At 42.6% G+C, this 20,380-nt stretch overlaps 2 protein-coding genes across 3 annotated transcripts; one reads left to right on the top strand and one right to left on the bottom strand.

Moving 5' to 3' along the window:
• Positions 1–357: 357 nt before the first annotated feature.
• Positions 358–1,391, top strand: BBIP1 (BBSome interacting protein 1). The gene is made up of 3 exons (XM_027885754.1): positions 358–418; positions 490–601; positions 710–1,391. Exons 1-3 carry the CDS (start codon positions 373–375, stop codon positions 1,065–1,067), a joined length of 516 nt encoding a protein of 171 aa, XP_027741555.1. The 5' UTR covers positions 358–372; the 3' UTR covers positions 1,068–1,391.
• Positions 1,392–1,424: 33 nt separating this feature from the next.
• PDCD4 (programmed cell death 4) lies at positions 1,425–20,143 on the bottom strand. Of its 2 annotated transcripts, none has more exons than XM_027885752.1 (13): positions 17,334–17,419; positions 16,250–16,398; positions 14,978–15,072; positions 11,329–11,625; positions 10,793–10,887; positions 9,165–9,278; positions 8,676–8,897; positions 8,318–8,415; positions 6,757–6,871; positions 5,812–5,919; positions 4,660–4,770; positions 3,394–3,533; positions 1,425–2,183 (listed from the first exon to the last, which is right to left on the bottom strand). In XM_027885752.1, exons 3-13 carry the CDS (start codon positions 15,015–15,017, stop codon positions 2,123–2,125), a joined length of 1,401 nt encoding a protein of 466 aa, XP_027741553.1. In that variant the 5' UTR covers positions 15,018–15,072; positions 16,250–16,398; positions 17,334–17,419; the 3' UTR covers positions 1,425–2,122. The 2 variants fall into 2 exon arrangements, with proteins under 2 accessions (XP_027741553.1, XP_027741554.1); XM_027885753.1 differs by lacking the exon at positions 17,334–17,419 and adding an exon at positions 20,020–20,143 and having other exon boundaries at positions 1,737–2,183.
• Between the last annotated feature and the right edge of the window lie 237 nt (positions 20,144–20,380).

Below are 20,380 nucleotides of genomic sequence, written 5' to 3'. Positions count from 1 at the left end.
TTTGAGGCGAGCGGGGGTAGGCGCGGCGGCCCCGGCGGGCGGGCAAGCAGCGGCTCGCCGGGGCCGGGCAGGCCTGCGCAGGTGGGACGGCGCCGCCCCAGCGCAGAGCCCGGCGCAGCCGAGGCAGGGAGCGGCATCCCGGCCCCGGGAAAGCCACTCCCGTCCCGCCCGGCGCTGCCCCAGCACTGCCCCAGCGCAGCGCCACGACAAGGACTACAGTTCCCAGCGCGCACAGTGGGAGCCAGCGCTCTCGCTAGGCCTACCACTCCCAGCATGCACAGGGCCACGTGGCCAGCGGGGCGCGGGCGGGGCTCCGCGCGGGGCGCGCTGGGAGCTGTAGTTCCCGCGCGGGCGGTCCCGTGCAGAGCCGCCATGCCGGAGGGGACGGGAGCGCTCCGGGAGGTTCTGCCCAAGCAAGGTACGGCCTGCGGGCGGGGCCCGGCCCGACCGGCCCGGCGCTCACGCACCTCCCTTCTCCCCTCCTTTCAGGGCAGCTGTCGGTGGAGGACGCGGCCACCATGGTGCTGTGCAAGCCCAAGATCCTGCCGCTGAAGTCGGTGTCGCTGGAGAAGCTGGAGAAGCTGCAGCGGGCGGCGCTGGAGGCCGCGCAGCCGCCCGAGGGGGCCCCGCCGCCGTCCGCGGGGGCCGCGCCGGGCCGGCCGTAGCCCCGGGCGGGGGGCGCCGAGCCAGGCGGGACTAAACCCGGGGGGGCCGCACCCGCGATAGAGGTAGCGCTTTGTAACGGGGCTCGCGGATTAAAGTCTGGCCTGGAACGCGGGAGGTGGTGCTGCGCGGGGCGGGGGAGGCCGCGCGTCGGGCGCTTTTCGTACAGAAGTTCCGCTGGTCGCTTCCAAGGCGAGGTTTTAAACGCGGCTTTAGAGGTACCACCCCACCTCCCCCCCCCAGAAGCTGCTCTGGGACGGCCCCGGCAGAGCGCGGGAGGAGCCGAGTTACACAACCTCACTGCTCTGAGCGGGGTTTACCAGACCCGCAGAAGCAGGGCATCCCTTGTCCCCTGGAGCACATCGTGTTCCCGGGCTTGGAACAGCTTCTCCCAGTACTTCTGAACACCTCAAATCTTGTCATGAAAACTGAAAAACACAGGAGAGGCTCCACTCTGTTCCAGTACGCAAGTCTTCCTTAGATCCATCTTGTTGTTGAGCAAGGGCTTGGCAAAGCTGTGCTGTACAGACACGTTCACAATATCTGTGCCAGCCTGGACGCTCCTACGCCAGGCACTGGTGTTTTCAACAACAGATCTGGTAAATACTTACCTTGAATTTAATTACTCAGTGCTCTCATGCTGACTGCAATACCAAAGGGCGGTGTTAGCTGTACTGCTGAATTGCACAAGCTGCAGAGATCTGAACACAAGTTAAATTTGTTCTGTTTAAAAGAAATAAAAAGAAGGCAGGAACAAGAAATTCACAAAAAATATTTTTAATATGTTTTACCAGAACTTTTCACTTTTCTAGTTACATAGAAAAAAAAGACAAGTTTGGTACACAGGGGGTGAAACCAACCAGTGTTCTCCCCTGAAGCAGATGAATTTATCTTTATGATCCAACTCTTATTTTCTTGGGCTCTTTAAAACAAACTTTTTTTTTTTCCTCCCAAAGCACAGTATTTCTTCAGCAGCAATGGAAATGGAATCACAGCAGCTTAACTTGACCCTTCTATAAAGCTTCATATAAACAGTGATTTTATGATGACAGCACTGTCCTGAAAAGAGCGCGCAGCAGTCGGACATGGATGCACATGGGGAATGATTAGGTCATAAACATGGCACGTACAGAGATAGCTTATTTGAAGGCACCACCACAGCAGTGGTCAGTTGTTCTACTATTATGCCCAGAGAAAGAACACTTCTTTCTGAAATTTACAAAACTATTAAAAAAACAAAACAAAACAAAAAAAACCACAAAACAAAACCAAAATTTGTACCCGAAACATGTGCTTTTAAAAAAATACGAACTGTGCTAAGCAACTCTCAGATTTGGTATATTATATATGTGTATACATATATACATACACACACCGAAGAAGCATGCGTGTTTGTATATATAGATAGCTAGCTATGTTCCCTTTAAACTTGTAAGGCTTCAGGAGTCAGTTCTCACATTCAGTAGCTTTCCAGCTTAAGACGACCTCCATCTCCTTCGCTCACAAAACGCTTTCTGCCCCTGTAAGAAAGAAGAAAGTATCTTTTCAGTAACTGAGAGTAGCATTGCTTGGTTTTTATCCCTGAAAAGAACCTTCTTGGGAGTCAAACATAAGGTGTGCGAGTTCGGCAGGGTTATCAGTGATCACAGGATCAGCTCAACTGCTTAAAAATGCAAGTTTGAAAACCCAGGAATGGCAGTTTTCTACCCAAAACTGAAGCAGAAGCACACAAGCCAAAAATGCCTCTCGGCATACTAATGGTAACTGAAATATAATCAAGCTTTTGATGCAGTGATGACTCTCAACCCTCCCACACCTCAAACTTGCAAAGCATTTGATACCAAGACACACACAAACAGTTTTAAGTGTAAAGTTCACAAATGGAGGCTGTTCTCAATAAAGACACTAACATTTCAAGATCCAAATTTATTACAAGCTGTCAAGATGGTTTAAGAACTCCAACAAAACACCCAAACTGGAAAAGATCTATCGAATAAATAGTATTCCCAATGCATAAAAACTGAATAATAGTTCTAACATCACATTTAAAAATTCACATGTATTTACATGTACTCCCCACAGGAAATGAAACAGGTTAATTGTATTGAGACCAGTAAGGAGAAAACAGCAGACTGATTAGCTACAGTTCAAACAGCATTAATTATGCTATAAGTAAGTAAACAACAACAAACCACATGACAGACAGATATGAAGGATTGGGTGTATAGGACTTATCTCACATTAGTGTCCTGACATAAAGATCAGAACTGGTTGTCTCTTCTCAGAACTCTTATCTACTCATGCTGTTTGGTAAGCTTAAACCATTTTTAAAGGTTTTGGCCGGGGGGATGCGTTTCCCCCACTGCAGCTGACAGTTTTCCGCTCTCACCTACATGGATCATTGTGACACCTGAATCTTCCACCTTGGTGCTGCACTAATTTCTACTAAGCAAGTCAGCAATCCAGAGGAGAGGCAGCCCTGGTCCCTTGGGGAGCACTGAGGTGCTGCCCGGGACTCACCAGAAGCTGACTCTCCTCAAGTATTTATCCCAACTGCCACGTAACAGATTTCACATCAGTGCAGCTTCATAATAAACTTTTTACTAATTCAATTCTCTGTCCAACCTCCATAGTTTCCACTTCCAATCTGTAATACCTTGGTCACAAGATCCTGTTTTCTGTTACCCACAACAGGAAGAAAGCAGTGCCTATCTACAATAAAACAATTACCTTGAAGGGCAGAGGTCTCTCAGTGGTTTGGAGATTATTCCAGCCTGAAAGCATTCCTCTACAAACCGCTCAAGCACAGAATAGGAGTGTGGCACATCCAGGTTAATGTCTGGGATTTCACAGTAAACTCGTTCATAGCCCTGCAGTACAAGCATTCAAATAATGATCTGGTTATTCTATGATTTTATTACAATTTTTAAATACCCTTCTGCACTCAGACGATTTATTTTTCAGTATAGTTTCACCCAAACCCGAAGCAGAGCAGCTGCCAGTCAGCGAAAAAACAAAGTATAACAGCAGCCAATACCATGGTATTGTACAACTACCTGTCTTCATAAAAACACCAGCTGAGTTTTTAACTTCTTTAGAAGTCAGAAATCCAGACAGCACATAATCTGTACGTTAGCCTGACTGCTACCACATAGGTAGTAACATGGAAAGAAAATTTAGTATGTCTTCCATGGAAATGAACAAAATGTGGCCACAAATCACCACCACAGCAGTTTATGCAGCAAGAGAAACAATGGTGACAACCAGAGATGACTTCATCACTTCCTGACAGCAACACAGCTGGGTAAATTTTGCTATAAGTCCTGGTGTGGTACCCAGTTCTGTGTCCTGGGACAGAACTGCTGTCCCATACTCATACCAAGAAGCAAAGCCATGGCTGACAACTGTGTAAAACACTCATTTCTATACACCGTTCTAATAGACATTTGTAATTAGTGGGCCTTTATGGTACTATTTCAAGTAGGAAGAACTATCAGATAAAAAGATACATTTAAAAAATGAAGCAATATTGCAGCATTTTAAATTATTAGTTTAAACCATTTAACTGCATAAAGGCAGCTAGAAATCTCTATTGTACATGCATCACGGAATTACTTAGGTTGGAAAAGACCTCTAAAAATCACTGGGTCCAACCACTAACCCAGCACTGCCAAGTCCACCAAGCGTCCCCTCTCCAAGTCTTTTAAATTCCCCCAGAGATGGTGAATCCACCACTTCCCTGGCAATCTGGTTCCAGTGCCTGACAAACATTTTGGTGAGGAATTTTTTCCTAATGCACAATCTAAAGCTCCCCTGGCACAACTTGAGGCCATTCCCATAAACAACAAATTATTTGTATGGGATACAGAATGGTCATGGAGAATTCAAAAAAACCCCTAGCAGTCTAGTGTACTAGTGTACTAGTATTTAAAAGAAGGTAGAAACTATAGAAATTTTGGAAGACCTTACACAAAATTTTCTAAATGCCATACTCACTCTTTTCATTTGGTCCACAGTAATGACAGATGACTTCCAGAGAGTCTTCAACAAATCCAGTATCATTTGAAAGGTCTTTTCTCCAGTTGACTCCAAAACCAGTACAATGGCCTAAAACAAATCATGCATCCTGATTAAAAACAGTGGCTCAAGTACAGGGTGTGTAAGTATATGAAGTGCAGAATGGAATGAATATGTTATTAGGCATTTTCTGGGGAAACAAGTCCGTTCATTACGTACACTCATAATTTCAGTTTATCATTATTATTTGAAAACGAAAACTGACGAAAAGTTCTTTAGATAAAAAGTATGAAAAAAACAGAAAGGACCAGACAGAGTGAGAAGCACTACCTTTCTGTCTCTCTGTTCAGAACTACATGACTATATATAGCTGCTGCAGTACAGATGGCAATTAATTAATTTTGTGAAATTAATTTTGTATCCATGGATTTTTTGTGTCTGTGATTTTAGAAGAACTAAGAAGTTTAAAATCTATAAATCTTCACAACCCACATCAACTGAAATGATTCAGGTTTCCTAATGTGAAGGAATTTTCTAAAATGAGTCAATTCACTGCAAAAGAAATGTTGTAGATTGTTGGCATTCAGCTTTATTGGTAAACAACCACTTCCCAATTTGGCAGATAAAAGAGTACAAATGTTAAGTCTCCCAATTAGTCTGGGTCTGAAATATCTCAGAGCTTTTACAAATGTGCTAGATGAAACAATCCCACCCTGAAAAGGGAAGCTCTATAACTTAACAAAAATAGTTAACACCCATTAGAATACCCAGATATCTCAAACTAAAAAAAAAAATAAACAAAAAAATAAACACCAAAACAAAGCACTGGAGGGTTTTTTTGCTGCTATTCCTCAGCAGAAAACAAAATGAGCTCTCATTTTTCAGGAACCTATAATAATCTGAATTCAACTATTTAGCCCCCTAAAATTAGCTCTGGATCTTCCAAGAGTTGGCAACAGCTTACTTGTTGCACAATGCACACACAAATGAGCAAAGCATTAACTTTACATGAAACAATTAAGTTATTCAAATAACAGAACAAGCAACCTGAGCTTTAAATTCCAGTTATATCATTTGCATGCCCACATCAAATTGATGATAATTATTAAAGGGACTCTAATTTCTCCTTACTTCGTATACAAGTTCATGGTGAAAATGGGGTACTTCCAGTTCCTGAAGGCAACGCTCAGCTTCCAGCACATCTCCAGAAAGCAAATACTCTTTCAGCAACATATCAATCTATTGAATTTTAAAACAAACAAAAAACCCCAATATTAATTAGATAAATTTAAAAGCTGTCAACTGTTTTGATAATCCACAATCAACCCTGCCAGTGTTTTTATAAATGTAATTAAATCAGGCATTAATTAAATTGAGACGTTATCAGTAACCTGAAACACAGTGTAAGCCAAATACCAACCCACAGTGCTAATGCACAAGCACCAAAACCATTGCTTTATAAGCTGTGTTGTATCACCATAGAAGGTTAATATGGGTGCCATTAAGTTTTTATCTGCTCCCCTGAATGCCTCCTCCTGTCATCTGTTACACTCACAGCCTAGACATTATTTTTATTATTTCCTTTACACCTGCTTACTTCACAGAATGGATCCCTAAACACTCCTGTTTCTTCCTCTCTCTTTTTTCTCTCTTTTTCTTACTGTGTTTTTGATCAGCAATGCCAACAAAAAAAAAAAAAAGTTTATCTAGTTTAGCCAGTTTCATCTTGGCTCTTCTAATTACTTGAGCATTTTATATTGTGAGCTCTTAGAAAGCTAAATGCTTACAAATTTTGCTTAAAGCAAAAATAAACATATACTTGCAATACAGAATGTTATTGTACTAGCATGTTCCCACCAGTGACAAATACTACAAAAATCAACAAAATTACCTGAATCAGCTTTTGAAGACTTTGTATAAATGAAGTATAAAAAAAGAAAAAAAACCAAAAACCAAAACAAAACCAACACTCAAAAGACATCATTATAGTACAGAACACATGTATCCCTTCCCTCTAACCCAGACAAGGCAAGCTTAGACAGAGAGTGAAGGGGAGAGAGGAGTTTTGTTGGTTACCTCTTTAACCAGGTGTTTCACAGACTGTTGGCCCCCTCCTGACCCCCACACGCTGTCAATGCGCTTCCCGCCCTTGCTCATGCTCAGCAGCACAGTCGCTCGGTCCAGTGCAGCTCTGGAAACGGAGTCAGTGTTTGAAAACGTTATTACAGAACTTCATTGAAATGCATCTGCAACTTCTTCCATGGGAACCACAGGGCAACTGAGCTCCCCACATTCTCTTTCTGCCACCTTTACGCTCCTGGTCATACCACGGCAAGGCCAGGTAACAACCCTGTGATGGTACGATCTGAATCATCAATGAACACCCTGAAACATCCTCACAGGAAAGAGATGAATATTTTTCTTATGCTGAGATGGATTGTATCCCGGCTCCTCCAAGAACGCAGCTTGGCAGGTGTATCTCAAACAAAGAAGGCCTGAGTTGCTGCCACGCTCAAGACCAGCTTTTCTACTGAAATATTATTTTCCATTTGGGTCTAAAGAATTATGAAACCTTAAGAATTTAAGCCAAGAAAGCACTTCAGAAGGTAAATATGTAGCTGGGAAAAAAATGGCACAAGCTAGGGATGGCTTGCCAGTTTGTTGAAAAAAGAATAAAACGGGAAGTAAGGTAAAAAAACGAAGCCTCAAATACAGTATGTACCATCCAGCTAAAGAATGAACAGTTATCCCAGTCCTCATGCTGGGTGCAAGCCAATAACAATAACTCTATTCACCAAGATTTAACGAGCAGAAAAGACTGGCCAAGAAATAAAAAAGCAACAAAGCATCCCAGATGTGCAGAATGTAGGCTACAATCCTTCAAATCACAGGAGACATTTGTATAAGTGACAGATAATTGTCACAATCTGGACCCCCGAGGTAGGCAGCTAAGCATTTCCCTTTCTTCTAAAAGTGCTCAACTACAGTCACTACAAATGCCACTTCTAGAAGATACTGGAGTTCAGCACTTCTGTATCAAGCCTGAAACATACACTTATGGGAGAAAAAAAACAATAAAACATGACTCATTATTAAAACATTCCTCTTTGTTAGGGATTGCTCCTTCAAACTTCTCACACCGACGTGGAAAATAATTACATTTCTTGACAAATAAAGCATTACAGAGAAAGTCTCGAAAAGCACTGCACAAGCTTCAAACCTTTGTAAGGCAAAACAGTTAATCCCTTGTGCCTCTCACAACATATTTACAGCAGCTGTCCTGATGCTATATTTACTCATTAATCACATTAAAGCTTTTCTCAGACAAAACCTTCCATAAGCACTTTTTGTTTCAGCTCATTTTTCACCCTCAAACATAAGCCAGACAACAAATCTGACAAACTGAACTCATATATATTAACACATTAGTCGGGCACTTTCAGTATTTCTCTTCTGACTTGAGTCATTCTGGATTTTGTTGGGTTTGTTGCAGACTTTGTGGGGTTTCTTTATGATTTTAAATTAAAAAAAAAAAAAAAAAGTTAAAGAACTATATGTTTCCTGAAGTCCTAAATTCCTGATCATCACCTTTGACATCTGGAATATAAAATTGTCACTATACAGAAAAGAAACTTACCGAGCTTGGACACAATCCACAGTGCCTTTGTAGCCATCTATGTAGGTGTTGCTTAGAATCCCATCCCCAACAGCTCTAGCAATAAACTGGCCCACCAACTGCAACAAAACAGAAGAATATTTAATTAAATGTTGAATCTCAAAGTGGTTTTAAGTAGGTAATTATAATGTGCTTGGTTTTCAGATTTTATTTAAATGAGCTATCTCAAAGTAAAATCAGTCTGGGAAATTGGGAGAGGATTACAGACAGTAAGAAAATCAACAGATACTTTTTGAAATATAGAGTCTATTTCAATTTACTTAATCTATTTTAGCCACACAAAGCTTTTGACTACTGAAATAAAAGTTTACAAATATACCTGTGGTGCCCTGGGAGAATCCAACACCAATTCAGGTAGTTCTTTAAGCAGTCTATCAAATGATTTTTCCACATCAGTTTTGCTGACTACGGTCCCACAAAGGTCGGAGATAAGCTTCGACGTCATTTCCCTGTGACTGGCCTTTCCCTCTAAGGCCAAGGAAACAGCCAGCACTGGCACACTGTATTTCATTTCACCAAGGTTTAAATTCTTCAGCATCTCCTAAGGAAGATTTGAAAAACAAAACAGAATGAGATTTCATCATTTTTATTATTTAAATGTATAGATTATAAATAAATAAATATGTGCTTATATTTATGTAATCACATACATGCTTCTGCTCACTTAATTAATGTAACTGCTTGGGTACTCTTACAGCACCTTTCTTGCCAATTTCTCTATAAACTCATTTACAGCTAGCAATTGCATTACCCTGTATGCTACAGGTTTGCCACCTAAAATAAAGAAACAAAAAGGCACGTAACATACCGAAACTTCGTTAGTATCTCCATGTTCAAAATACTCCTGTATGATCGGTGTTAAAGTTTTTTCAAATGCCCTTTCATCCAGAGGTAAAACTACTGTTTCATAGACACAGTTCTCCTGTTATAAAAGACAACAAAAGCATATGCCTTACTGTTACCTGAATTCAACTGAAAGGCTGAATTTACTGATAAACAATGGTAAAGACTCCAAATGCTGTTCCTCGGATTCTGCTGACATCACACAAGCAGAGAGTTCAAGTGTCTGTGTACTGAAGGGAGAGCAACAGAAGCTCCTGTTCCAGGCCAGCAGAGTTAGCTGGGCCACAACACCATCCCCTGCAAGTGGCACTTGGGTCCCTGACAGCAAATCCCTGCCTTGTTCCCTCTTCCTTAGTGATTGTGTGACCAGACAGGTGATACCATGTATGAATCAGAGAAAAGGCATTGTCAGAATATTTGTGAGCAATGCTGTTCCCCAAGGGAAAAAAAGTCACACAGCAACTACCTCTTGTATTCCCTGTCCTGCAGAGTTCCAGCAGATCTCCCTGCAGAGTTCCAGCAGATCTCCCTGCAGAGTTCCAGCAGATCTCCCTGCTGTTATTCAGTTCCCTACTCTCCACAGACTACAGAAGCAACATTTGGAGCAATACTACAGACCTCAACAAAGAAATCTGAACAAAGACTTAGTTTTCCAACTAATGTTTAATGGAAAGAAACTTTTCATGATCACGAAATACATCAGAAGTCAAAAAATCTGTTATTTCCATCACATCAGCCTCTGTTTACAGAAGTTACGTAGAATATTCATTTTTCATTAAACTTTCTTTTATATGCTTCTCCGCTTCATTTTAAATGACTGTCTCTATTAATGTAAAATATTGAATTATAGGGAAAATTGATCCTGGAAGGTGGTTTTGATATTCCCACATACCACTCTTTCAGTAGCTATAGCTACAGCAAACAGCCTCTACTCAAAGGGTGCCACCATTGTTCTGCTTATGTCACAGAAAATTTACGTATGGTCTCACAATTATATTGATCTCAGGGACCTAAACACTCTGTTTCCCTTTTAATATTGCAAAGCTTCCTCTGCCCAAAGAGCTTTACTGTCTTCTCCCTGCCTCAATAATATGGCTGTAAGATACAGCCTTCCATAACATATTCCAAATAAATACATCTCAGCATTTATTTTTGTTAGTATTTGAAGAGTTTATAACAAATAGATACAAGACACTGGAAGAGAAAAATCCATAAAGGATACTGTCCCCCACTTAACTCCCAACGTCAGCAAGTCTGTGCTGCATTTTTAACACAGTGCCTGTGTGCAACACAGAGCAGCTCTGCAACATCCACCTCCGTGGGAGCCAGCAGTGGAGAACGCACCTGGGAAAGGAGCACTGTTTAGCCATGCTCAGGGGGTAAGATCTGTGAGTATTACACTGTGACACTTCTATACCAGCTGACTTTAAACTACACAATAATCCATTTTTTAACATAAAAACGACCATTTAGTGCAGCCAGGCTGACACTCACATAACTCACGAGGTCAAGCTTCCATTAATACGACCATCACAGCAACTGAAATCAGTATAGGAAATAAAACACAACTTTGCAAAGAAACTATTTGCCTACCTGGTCATCATCATAATTAGGATCCTTAATATCTACTTCTTCGACATCATACACTTGACCTGGTGTCCCCCAAACTCCTTTACCACCTGCTCCACCTGGCAAAATACAGGAGAGTAAGTAAGGACCACCAATTTACAAAGAATACTTGAGTCGAACGCAACATTCTTTCACTTAAAAGTGATCTGTCACTGCTTGTACCCAACTCCTGACTACCAATATGTGCTGAAAAGGGTTTGTTTCTCTGATGTATTCCCACTTCAGCAACTAAGCTTTCCATCACTTTTCAGTAAAACTCAAGGAGCAGTATGAAACTGCACAGGAATTACCGAAGGTTAAAACTGTACTATCAAATATAACCATGCTTTATATTTGCAGTAGTAACAGTTCTGTGAACCACCAACAGTTCAATTCCATGTATTAAGTCTTCTAAGAAAAGGTACTTACCTCAAATATAGATATTAATTGATCACAGACATATAAGATTTTCTGCTACATATGAGAATTTCATGCTGTTCTCTTCATTAAATTACACCAACCTTTCTTTGGTAGACCTCTGCCCTTTCCAGACCGGGATCGCCTGTCCAGGAGTTTCCCCTTTGGGCTCGTTGGTACAACTCCAATCTTCAGTGTCTCCCCATTCTCACTAACAGAGTCTCCTCTCCCAGAATCTCTAGAAGAGTTTTTCCTCAACCGTCTCTTTGCTTTAGCATTTATTTTGGCTTCAGTAATAGAAGTTGCAGGAATCCAGTTTCCATTGATTTCAGTTTTTCGTTCCTCAGACCCACCATTCTCTTCATCACCAGAACATGGAGCATCATTTAGATTCTCAAGTTCTTAAAAAGGAGACAGAAAAAAAAATCTGTTAGTTTTAAAAAGTTTTATGTCGGAATACCAAAACACATTGCATTTAAAAAGGATGATAACATTATAAAGAACATCTATTTTCAACAGTGTTAAGGCAAATGATGTTGTTTTTAAAATAAGACTACGTATCACAGTAATAAGGAGTTCCTTATTCCCCTGCACAAAATAGCTACAATCTAAACAGAGCATATGTCAAGAGTTGGAAAGCAAATGAATAAACCATTTAAAAATACGTAAACCACATAAAACCCCACCCTTGTTAAGCAAAAACTATCAGAACTCCTAAGTGTGTAAGATCTAAGTGCCTAGTTCTCACTCCACCCACTCATCTCTTCATTTAGAAACAAACGAAACTGCCAAAACAGTAAATTCTCTACAAACTCACTAATGTTAAAAGACTAGTCACCAAAGTGAAATTAATTCCCTAAATCATCAACAAACATTCCCCTTATTCAAGTCAAGGAATTTCAAACATAGCTCACTAGCAAGAAAAGCAGTGGTTTAGAATTAAAAGAATATAAAAACATCACTACTTTTATTTCTTGTTTTCAAAGTTATGGGGGGGAAATGCTGTTTAATATAAAGCTTGGAGAGTTCAGTAATGAAGATTCATAGAATACATAAAGTCTTTTGAAACAGTGGGATCTCTCTTCTCTACGGATTGCTCCTCACTGTAACTTTTATCAAGACTGCTTCTAAAACAGACATGGATTATTCTCCAGCACAATCAGACATAACAGGTTTGTTTCACACCCAACAAAAAACTCTCTCACAGCTTAAGGATCTGTAAATGTCTCAGAGCACCGAGAAGTGCAGCAACTTCACACTTTAAAGAAGTTAGTGCACATTTAAAATTTAGACCTCAAGTCCTACTTCACAGTTAGGTTGTCCCCCCCTGCGCTGTATGGTTCAGCAGAATGTCTTCTGAGAGCATTAAAGCCAAACCCCTTCCTAAGCTCTTCTTCCCCTTCTTAACTCATCAACATTAAAAAAAAAAAAAAAAAAAAAAAAAAAAAAAAAAAGGCACCTGGGATCCTATTTACATTCCAGTAAGTACCTTGGGAATCCTTGCAAATTGGAAGACACACACAAAGGAAACAGCCTCCTTTTCTTGCAGACTAAGTGGAATCTCAAAGACAAAACCTACAGCCCCAGTTCAAGAAGGGCAATAAAGGCATACAGAGGCAGCTGGTTTTCCAACTGTGCCAAACCTGCTTTACAGAAAAGCTTACTGCCATGAACCCAGAATAGGAAAAGTACTTTTAAATTTGTATTTGAACTTAGCTAATGTGTCACTTCACCATACCAAATACATCATCATTAGCAGCATTCATTTGGCATTACTTCTCAGAACTGTGTTTTTTCACTTCAAAACAGGTCCATAAAAAATTGTTTTGAAAGCAAAGTGCACTAATAAAACATTTCCAACCTCAAAGTATTTACCCTTATCAAGGAGGATACTACATTACAAACTGAGTAAAGTTTGATGGAACTGCCTCCTCTGTGATCAAAGATCACAAAAAATAACATTTAGACACTAGTGTTCACAGATGTGAATGCTATAGCTTAGCAAATGCAGCCATTCCAGTCTAAGCTTCATCTTTCCACTCATTACTCCCACAAAAGCATTCCTTTTATGCTTGCAGCGAGCTAAAAAAGAAAAGCATGCATCACATCCAGGAAAAGATTCCTCACAAGCAGCTTTCTCAGTTTGTCTAACATTTTAATAAAACAATGAGAGATTTGCATAAAGCTAGCAGAGGGGGGAAAAAAGCAAACCCAAACAGAACAGGTTTCCTTCCTCTCATTCCCCAGGAGACCCCATCAGCACAACCAGCTCGTCTCAGACAAATGCACTCGAATTCTTCATGCCCAGTCTCCCATGAACTTCTTAAGTTTAGACCTGCGACCTGGCTGTCCAGAAACTACACTTTTCAATGATCACTTCTTTCTCAGTTTCCAAAGAAAATGGCCAGCAACCAACACAAGTCTGGATCCGGCAACTAAGGATAAAAGGGGAAGCTACAGTCCAACCTCCTTGCACAAGTTTCATCTCAGGTTCAAGACTAAAGGAAATCCTCCACAGGAAACATCCAACCCATAATACTTAATATTTCTCACTCCATTACTAAACTAATATTTTTTATATAACACTGTCACTTCCAGCTACAACCTCTTCCTCCATAATACCGTGACCAACTGGCCCTCCACTATCAGTTACCTGAAAAAACAGGCTGGACACATATATTATTTTCCAACAATTTTCTAAAATATAATAATTTAACTAAAATTATATATAAAATGTTGCAGATTTTCCATCTTCTCATTTTTGCATCATATAACATACACATATATAAGCAATAAGAGTCTTCTATAAACTTTAATACTTTGCTTGTTATATATTAAGAAGTTATCCAATTTTAACTTATTACCCTGCCATTAAGCCCAGCAGGCTCACTTAAAATCTGTGCTTTTACGGTGCTACCTTAATTAACAGACTTCTACAAGTACTGACCTACGTGCCAATTTAATTGTCCAAACTTGCTCAACCCAGCTCTCTAGCAGATTCCCCTTTATTATCCAAATATAACTCTAAGATGCTTAGAAGCAATGTGTCTTCCACATTAGCCTAACTCTGCTTTAATGTAAGAAATCACATGGAGCTTGTTGCTACCTCAACTACATTACATACCATCTTAACATATAGACATTTTTTTCCTCAAAAGCATTTAAACCTACAAAAACTCTCTGAATAAAAGAGTCAGTCCAGACCATCATAAACTTTGGAGACACAGAAAACAACATGAAGCTGTGTTACCTTGACTAAGCATCATAAGAGACATTTGTGATATGTACAAAACAGAATTTCAGAGCAGTCTCTAACACATATTTCCTAAATTTTTCCCATGCCAGCCCACTTCCAGGCAAGCCCTTCATCATTTGTCTCCTCTAATTCAAACATAAATAGTTACTTAAAAGCAGAATTTGTACCTCTCAAACACACCTACACATTTTGCTTTTGAGTTTATTCTTTTCTTCACACCAGAATTACTTGAACTCAAAAGATAAGAAGACAAGTGCCAATACTATTTAGGAACTTAAGGAAATGTTAACTTCATCATTTTCATAAATTTTGAAATAAATGTAATAAAGCAGGATACTGTGATAAACTGAAATAACTATTATGTAAACTTTGGATAAGTTGTTTGTTTTTTTAACTAGTACTGTTAGAAAACTATCAGGTAATACATTTTTTCTACACAGAACACTTCTGGTCAGCTAAGCAATTTTAAGTGAAAAAATACTGAATATATTACTTACCTGTTGGAGTGATATAAATGTGCTCCTTTTCTATTTCCATAGTTGCTTAACAGAACTGACTGAAATGTAAACTCTTAATGCTTTCCCTCCAAAGCCTAAACAGAAACAGAGAAGCTTAGGGAAAGAAAAACACTAGACCAAATCTTAAAAGTAAAAAGCTGCAAAGGCTTCACTCACAAGATACAATGCAGAAAGTGGTGGGTTTTAAGTTATAATTAACTATCAGTAACCACTGAAAAGCTCCTGGGAAGGTAAATGGTTTAGCATGAGAGAAGCACTACCCTCAAACACATCTAAACCTGGATGTCTCAGCAGCTGTCAGTTCTGTTGCTTAAAAAGGGGACAAAAGCCCTTATTTTAAGGGTAAAAGCCTGTGTATGCACCTTTTTTTAGCTGATAAAAGCCACCTCTATCAACCTAGACTGTCCTGTTCTCCAAAGTCGTTATCTGTACCAGCACACAATATCAATGTTATAATTGCATCCACTAGAGGAACGTTCTTCACGTGAATTATACTGATAAAATGGTACCAAGTTATCGAGTTCAGACCAGCCCTTAGAAAACAAGTTTATTTTTGTTCCTCCCCTCAAGGACAGAGTCTTTATGTTCTATTGTACATGTATAACAGCTGTCAAGCTTTTATATCTGTGCTTCTGCACCCTTCAAACACTCCTTACAACCACCATTCAATCTGCAAGGGATAAAGTTCTCTACACGTAAACACTTCTCTTCTTCTGTTACTCTTTCTCTCTCCTCCCAGTAGCTGCTGTCCTACCAACCACCCCACGTCACTGTGAAAGGGATGGCATCGTGCATCTTTCCTTTATATACACAAAAAAATTAAGCTGTCCCAGAATTCCCCCAAACACTTTTCCACCTGCAAGATTTTTACAAATCCCTTCACAGACCTGGGAATATCATTGGTATTTGCGTCTGCCCCATAAAAACTCAGTGGCTCTTTCCCCACCCCCCCTCCTTTGCTGCCCCAAGAAGTGCTCACCGTTTTCTGGTAAGATCATCACACCAACCAACTGCTCTCCCTTCCCCTTTTCTTCTCTTCCCTTGTTTTTCCCTGCCCTGCCACAGACCCACTAACGGCACATGACTCACTGAGGACGGTTGGCAATAATGCAGCTCTGGTCTGGGCCACAGCATTCAGCTGTCGTGACCTTGGGTTTCCTAATGCCAACCCAAACAGTTACCAGCCTTGTGTAATAAGAGGCCTCCAGGCCCCACACCACTTCTTTAGATAAACTTTTTTTTGTGAGTTACCTCAAGCAGTCATTCAGGAGCCCTCAAGTGTTCCCAGTCACTCTTGGTTGAGAGATTTCTCCGTGCAGGTCTCAATCTGATCTGTGCAAACTACCTTGTAAGAACAGTTTTATTCTTCCCAGTGGAATGTTCCATCAGCTGTTCCACCTCTTTGAAAAAGACAACAAAGGACAAAACCCGTATTAAATAATAATCATAACTTTCACTGTTTGTAAACAAGTTTGTAATTTCAAGTGGAGAACTGTTTTTTCTGCAGAGGACCCTGATTGAAATCCTCCATCTGTGGCAACGTAGTAAATAACAACTCAACTTCCACATGCTGTCTTTCTCAGATCTAGCGGGAAAGGATGACAGAATACCCGAGCCTTACAATTCCTGCTGTCACACTAATCAGGAGATACACTCTCAGTTTGGCAATGCACCTTCTCACTAACTCAAGCCACCAGATCTGCTGGAGCTTCAGGATTCTGGTATTTATCACTGTACCCAAACCCCATCACTTTCTAGTCTGCACACAGCACTACCAACCAACGTCGTCGAAAAACTGCCCTAAAAACATCAGAATAAATAACGCCCAGATTTTGTTACAAGAGATAATACAGGAACAAAATGGACAGAAGTCACTGTATGCATCTGCAAAACATGAATGCTGCGAGAGATCTTGAGATGAATCAGTGATATGAACAGTGCTTTTAAAGTAGTTCATCAGACAAGAGTATCTCCTAAGTCACTGAAATCCACCAGTAAAATATGCTTCGTGCTCCGTACCCATCACCACTCCTTTATGCAAACAGGCAACTCTACCCCAGCAGGCAAACAGTGGCACATTAACCTTTAGGAACAATACACGCTGCAGGACAAGGCCTCCAGAAGTTATCAAGACCTCCCTTATGTGCAAAACATCCCTGAGGAACCTCCCACACAGCATACATTTTTTTTTTTCCCCCATTCTCCCCAACTTTAGGCCAACACCTCCTCCCTCCCCCATCACCGAAGCTCTGGAGACCCATCAGCACCAGCTGCTGTTCCGCAGCCACACAAACACACACACACACACACACACAAAACAGGTGAGATTCAATACCCGTACCAAACCCGTGCCACCGGCAGGGACCAGCGGCGGCGCAGCCCGGGCCCTGAGGCGCTCAGGCCGCTGGGAGCGGGGCCGAGCTGAGGCACAGGCCTGGCAGCGGCTGAGGCGGCCCCCAGGAGAGCCCGCAGCCCCTCAGGATGCGCCCGCAGCTCCCGGGATGCGTCCTGGGCACCGCCGCTCCCTGAGGGCCGTCGGGGCCGGGCCGCGCTCCCTCAGCCGCTGCCGCGCGCTCCCGCTCCCGTCCCCGCCGCCCGCGCGCGCCCCCGCGCGCGCCCCGGCCCCGCCCCCGCGCGCGCGCCCGCCCCCTGCTTGCTTGTGTTTTCTACCCCAGCGACCGGGCCGCCGGCGGCGCCGCGATTGGCTGGCTCCTGCCCGCCGCCGCAGCCAATCGGCAGGCGCGAGTGGCGGTGGGCGGGGCCTGGAGCGGGTTCGGCTCCGAGGGAAGGCCGAGACCATGTTGGGCGAGCCGGCGGGGGGAGCGGGAAGGAGCCATCGGTGCGGGATGGGGGGGGAGAGGGGGGGGCGCCGCACACGCCCCTGCCCGTTGCCTCCATTTGCTCCACGGCCCGCCCCGGGCGGTCAGAGCCCGAATCCTTCCGCTTAGGGGGATCGCTGGCACCGCTGGGCAACACCTGAGACAGGGTTTGGGGCTGGGGTGAAGGGACGGAGCCCTGGACGAGAGGGAACAGCTCCTCACATCCCGCTTGGGGACGCCGGGTGTTTGCACCGGGGCAAGCCTGGACAGCTGTACCCGGATCCCCCTCTGCGTGCTGTCTGCCCCCTTTAATTAGAAATCTTCTCTTTTTTTTTTTATCCTTTTCTGAACTAAAACCATCAGAAAAATAATGTATTATCTCTTTTTGTGCGTGTTTCTCTCTCCTAAGAGAGAATTCAGGCCTTTTGCTTCTCCTCCACATATGACCCCTCTACCTTTTCTTCAGCACTGGGACAGGGTTTTGGGAAACACCACAGACTTGGCAGACAGGATTCCCACTGCTCAGGCAGTCGACGGGAAAAGGTGCTGCATCCTTCTCCACGGCTGGAACTCTCAACACAGGGCAGGTGTAAGATGGACAGCCAAACCGTGCGTGTCCATCCAACAGCCTTCCAAACGTTCCGCCTTATTTTAGTTTACATTTACCCTGTTTATTCCAGGCGAGCCGCCTGAGGCCAGACACTTAATTAGAGATGACAGTCATTGTCATGTGTTTTGCCTCCATTCACGGTCTCTCCTAAAAACTCAGCTAACCCTTTGTTTTCTCTCCCTAATTTGTCGCTCCCCAGAGCCCAAGCAACAGCAGAGCAGCGCAATGAGGGAAGCAAACACAGATCCCTTCTGCTCTGGTACTTGTGCGTTGCAGGATTTTTCAGCTGCCAGCGAGAGAAACCTCCTCAGTTAACAGATTATGGCTAGATTTTCGTAGTATTTTTTATATATTTTTCCAGAATAATTCTACTCCAAGTCTGTGTGCTTCTGACTGAAATAAGAGCCAAAGTTCCCTTGTGTAAGAACCTCTGAATTAATTTACTGGCCCAGCTCTGCATGAATCATCAGAACTGGGTTTAAGAATTAAAACAACAATTATCTGTTAAAAGAATGTGCAGCACGATTGGCATAATTTTTTGATAAATAGTTTCCCCATCAGACAAATGACAGAAAGAAAACCTTTCTTGCTCATGAAGACGCTAAATTCCAGACTATTTCAAGTCAGAACAGTCCAACGTGCTCATACAAGACTTTTTATCACATACAACCTAGAGGCAGCCTCAAAAGGTGTTGTTTCCCCATCAATCAAACAACAATTCCTAGTTTGCTCTTTGCACCTCCACTTACTAGCACTACCAAGCAAACCACTACAGTGTCATAACCGAAATTTGGAAAATACATTCCAGCTATTAACACAGATCATGGAATTCAGCTTCCCCTGCAAGGCAGAAAGGGGCTTTAAAGAGATTTTTCAGTAAAGAGGAAAGAGGTGGCATAGAAACTGAAACAGTTACCAGGACCTGCACAAGAGAAACTGCCACAATCATGCCAATTACACATTTTAAAGCGCCGTGGAAAATTGCTAGAAGATTTTCTGGTGACATTTAGGGCTGGATCACTTCCAAGAGGCCTAAAAGCTGGGCCAGTAGTCAAAAGAAGATGAAAACCGCCAAAGCATCCAACACACCTCCAAACAAGAAAATAGTGTGTTTTTTCTTTCTTCTGCTGAATGTGTCTATTAGCAGCTGAGTTATCAATCACTGAAAATCTCCTCTAGATTTGATTGCACATTTTTTCTGATTTCTAAAGCACTGTGACCTGTAAAAGAGCTGACATGCATGAAAGATCATTTGTATTTTTCCACTGTATCAACCAGTGTACTAAAAGATATCGCCTCTTCTGCCTTTCTAACCTCAAAACTGCCTGCAATAATTAAAAGACAGCTGATCACATGCCAAGCTCTGATCTGTGGAGATCTACTTGCTCTCTCCTGCCTTCCCTCCCCCAGCCATATTAATAGCAAAAATACTACTAAAATCCACGTTAAAACAAAAGAGCAGAATTATTCCTCCTTCCCTAGGAAAAGAGAAAAACCTCTCTCGACCATTTCTGGTGGATTTGCAGCTCGAGGCAAGCTGTGTGGGCTGCTCAGCCCGGCGCCCGCTGCCCCGCACCTGCATCCCGGGTTACCTGTGCCGACCAGCGCCAAGCGGGACCCGCCAGGGGCTGCCAGGCCCCTCCTGCGCTTCCACCCCGAGCTCCGCCGATCACCTGGAGCAAAATGCTTGCACGGAGGCGAGCAGGTCACTTTCTAGCAGCCTTCCTTCCTTAGAGCCTGCTGGGTTGTTTTCAAACTCTCCCCTCCCTTTCTCACATGCTGGCCAAGCCCTCCCGTAACACCCAGGGGAGGAATCCATTGGCTGAAGTTCCCCAAAACGCGTGGAGCAGCCCTTCCCCCCGTCCGATGTGTAGTGCACAATAGACACGGCGTGTCTCCAGGCTGCCCTGGCCAGTCTGCTGCCGGCCTTTGCTTTTCATCAAGGTTTATCGG

The sequence above is a fragment of the Empidonax traillii genome, unplaced genomic scaffold (genome assembly GCF_003031625.1).
Source record: "Empidonax traillii isolate 1590-97213 ecotype Southwest subspecies unplaced genomic scaffold, ASM303162v1 scaffold171:size1303362, whole genome shotgun sequence".
In the NCBI taxonomy this organism is placed as follows: Eukaryota; Metazoa; Chordata; class Aves; order Passeriformes; family Tyrannidae; genus Empidonax; species Empidonax traillii.
Note: the sequence above shows the minus strand (reverse complement) of the source record. Positions and strands in the feature narration are given on the sequence as shown.